We start from the raw sequence: 3996 nt of genomic DNA, 5'->3' as shown, positions 1-3996 counted from the left end.
GTGCATATGTGTCAAGGACAGAAAGGCAGATGTGGCAGTGGAAGGTGTCAAAGCAGTTTGGAGAGAAAACCAAAGTAAAAAAAATGACTATTGACTATGAAATTAGTCGTTGACTATTTTAATAGTCAACATAATCGTGACTAGTCGACTAATCACGGTAGCCCTATTCTCATGTCTTTGCAATTGCTCCTTCTGAACATAAAAACTATTTATTACTACATGCACTAATATATATTTTTTAACTTTTCCAGCTGCAAAACTTTTATCTAGCCTGAATATTCACSAAACGCACATTACCTAAACTCTGCTTTGTCTAAATGCATCCSATGTAGGTACAGAGAGATTATCGGATTTTAACCATATCTGTGGGGAACTAGGACACCGCGACTGTGCATGATTGAAGACATAGTCTGACTATTTTTTTTTAATCCCATAGGAGCTCAATGTGCGACAGTTRACACTTTCAACAGACAAGGACAAATATGGTATCCGTCTGAGAGCCGAGCCAGACCACATGGTGCTGGGCAAGAGATTAAAGGGGGCCTTCAAATCTGTCACTGCTTCCATCAAGGAGCTCACCAACGACCAGCTAGAGGCCTTCCAGAAGACAGGTATTACTGAGTTTAAAAAACACATTAGCTGCTTAATCGGAAAGTTTACGTTTTCTCTGGTTTCTTAAGAATAAAATCTAAAGTTTTGGTATTTTTAAGAAAATGTTTTTTTGCCCTCTTTTTAGCACCACAGATACGAACACAGAGATTATCTTCCTGTCTCTGCGTCTAGCAAATTTCTGTATTAATTCTGATTTTAAATTTATTTAATTGGAGCCAGACAGCCATTTCATACAAATTAGGTATAACTGCTCATTTACCACATATGTTATTATTATTACAAACTCTTTTTATCTTTTCAGTAAAATCTCAATAAAAGTCCAAACCAATATCAAAAAACAACAGCAATGGCAATCCTCTGCTKTCATCTGTTCAATTGTTAGCTTATAGGGGAAACTGTGCTTGATCATAATTTTGACCATGATAAATCACATGAAAAAAAAAGGGATTTGAAGAATGTTGAGGTCATCTGAAATGTATCAGGATGATGATATTTATTGGCCTGGTGGTCTGTAATTGTACTTAACTATAAATGGTAAAAACAATCTCTTACAAGTTAAATGTTGTCCAAGCAGACAATGTTGTAGTCATTTTGTGTTTTTCAGTTTTAGCATCCTAATTTCACACTGGATGAATTCCAAAAACGTTTGCTTTTAATAATAGTTGAGAGACAAAGAGATGAGAAAATTGAGCTCTGGCTTAAAAAAAAGTCACGTTTTTCTTTTAATCAAAATGCTGGGATATTGCATAATAAATATTGAGTACTTGAAAAGCAATGCTTGTAATAAAATGCTCCCTTCCCCCAGTACACAAAATCAAAGATACACAAGCAGTTTATCTGCAGAATGCAATCAGAGCTCTAGTTGGGATCAAAGCGGGTCAAGGTATCTCGTCTCTCCAATTATAGATAGCCGAGGAGAGCCCCCAGAGTCTCCAGGGAAGGAAACAGCAGAGGTCAGTCGGGCTGTGGGAACTTCGAATTTCCAATCACTTGGATGTTTGAAGTCAGCCAAGTTAAAGGGGGAAGAAAGGGATCATGGATGTTGGGATGAAAACAAGGGCTTTTAGAAAAGATAGAAACAATGTTGTTGAAGGACAACACACCGATGAAGTTGAGCTCACTAAGTTACGGAACACGACTATTCAAAGGAACAATGTCATCACTGACTTCTGTCAACATTAATCTTTATTGAATTTTATTCTTTAATATAAAACRGGTGAATATGGCTCAAAAATTGTTCAGTGGTGAACACTGAACTCAGTTTGTGGACTTGTCTGAGAACACGTAAAAAAATATTCAAACAAAACTGGACTTTTCAAACAATTTCTCGTCTCTCTTTATAATTCCCAACTCCTGCTCCCATTTAAACTAGCTGGGAAGGAATTTGGCAAGAATAACTGCAGCCTAGTAGCTATAAGTACCTACTTGTACCTTTGATACCAATATGTTTGATAAGGTAGAAGAAAGGGGGTTAAGGGAGAGGATTGAATGAGGCTAAGAAGYAGAGAGCGACACAGGAAACCAAAGCGTGGAAATTTCGGATTAAAGAGAARCAGAGAGACCATTTCATTCAGCCTCCAGGGGTGGAATAGTAAAAAGAACARTGTAACATGGTCATGGTATTTAGTTAGAACACAGATGTGGCTAATTGCTGCCATCGGCAAAATAATGTTATAGGTAGAGAGAGTTTTCTCTATGCTTTWAAAACTCAAACTCTTTATATAGTAACTATTTACGCACACAATTAAGAAAATAAAAATAAAACTGACACATAAAAAAATTTGGAGCAGAAAACCTTTTATCAGTGCATTTAAATGGAGTTTATATCTAATCTGTTTTTATTAGTTTAATTGCTTCTTTAATATAGATACGCACATTAACTTTACTGATTCATATAAGAAAATATTTTTTTAAACTTTTTTTTTGTTAACTTTTACAAGCTGATGAGTAGTATTACRTATTTTTATGATTGTCATCAGTAATAGTGATGTCTGGGTACCTTTTAAGGATCAATCATGGTCGATGGCCATGAGCTCCATGAGGAGGACCTGAGGCTGATGTACACCTTCGATCAGAGTTCTGGCTCTGCTGCCCAGTACGAAGCACACTCTGATGCTCAGGTATGTTTACAATAAAAACAAAGAAGTTGTAATACCATCCATCCATCCATCAGTGTTCTGTATGCACTTCATCTTTGTCAGGGTTGCTGGAGRAGGGAATAGTGGCCATCCTAGCAGTCAAAGGGCAACAGAGTTTTAATACTGGAGGTTGGAAATTGAACACTCTTTAGAATAAAAAAAAAAGAAAATAATTGAGATTTTATTTTCTTAACGAAATATGGTTTGCGCCAGAGTTCTTTTATTTTATTTTATCAAATTGATGCCACTTTAAGTGCTTCTTGCTTTGGCTTTTTTTTTTTTTTTTTGTCTCGGAACACCTTTTCTCCATTTATAATTATGGACTGTGTTGTACACCTTTTAGATTGAGTTAAGGTTCGTGTAGGATTCCCAGAGATGTCACTCTATGTCACTTTTTATGTTGGCACAGTGAAATGATAAATAGGAACAACCGTACTTGTCCTCCTGCTGCTCTCTTGTTCCTCTCTTGACTAATACATTACCTGCTCCTGTTGGATATATTGAACTACTGTATATAATGTAAGTGATCCTAAAAGAGGGAAAACTGTGCTGATGCTCCAAGCTGCCATATACTGTAATGCATTTATGTGTCTTTGCTGTGAGTGTGTGATATATGAAATCATTTCACGGTTAAGTGAAAACCAGCATGTATGCCTCTCCCTCAGGCCCTTTCTAATCAGTGCTCCTCCAACCGTATACACACCACACGGCTGCACCTTAATACCACTAAACTGAGCTGGCTTTTAATTCTGTCTCCTACTCAAACCGACTCTCCATCCTCCATCTGTCAGTGTCTCTGTTCTCTCGTTTTCAGTTTCGCCGTAGTTTTATGTACTTCTGTCCCCACCTTCATGTTGATGGCAGTATTTGCTGCTTCTTTGGATGGATTTAGCTTTAATCATGTAAAATATGTGACCAAAGCATAAGAAATGCTTTGCTTTTTTTCATTTTACCTTCCTGGAAAAAAAATAGGTTTTCAAACCTGGAATCGAACAAAAGCGGTCTGGGTGGCCTTGTTGCTAAATGAAACTCCTACAAGAAGGTGAAGTGTTTTTAGGTCTGCTTGTTGTGTTAAAATGTTTTCCATTAGAAGTCAGAGTGAGCTCATGTGTTTTGTGAATAACCAGAACTGTTTTAACTCCTCCTCCGGATCATTAGGGGTCCAAGCCCGAGGAAGCAGGGTAACGCAGCTGCAAAGCAGCAGCGTTTCCATGTCTCCATCGGAGCATGGAACCCTATTGTATCT

General features: G+C 37.3%; 1 protein-coding gene across 1 annotated transcript in view; it reads left to right on the top strand.

Moving 5' to 3' along the window:
• Window positions 1–3996, top strand: part of iars1 (isoleucyl-tRNA synthetase 1) — a 49443-nt gene that overhangs the window by 37944 nt on the left and 7503 nt on the right. The window contains exons 26-27 of the mRNA XM_014004114.1: window positions 437–611; window positions 2620–2732. Of these exons, the coding sequence (XP_013859568.1) occupies window positions 437–611; window positions 2620–2732 (288 nt within the window). The remainder of the gene's footprint in view (window positions 1–436; window positions 612–2619; window positions 2733–3996) is intronic.

This window comes from Austrofundulus limnaeus, unplaced genomic scaffold, assembly GCF_001266775.1.
Source record: "Austrofundulus limnaeus strain Quisiro unplaced genomic scaffold, Austrofundulus_limnaeus-1.0 Scaffold22, whole genome shotgun sequence".
In the NCBI taxonomy this organism is placed as follows: Eukaryota; Metazoa; Chordata; class Actinopteri; order Cyprinodontiformes; family Rivulidae; genus Austrofundulus; species Austrofundulus limnaeus.
Note: the sequence above shows the minus strand (reverse complement) of the source record. Positions and strands in the feature narration are given on the sequence as shown.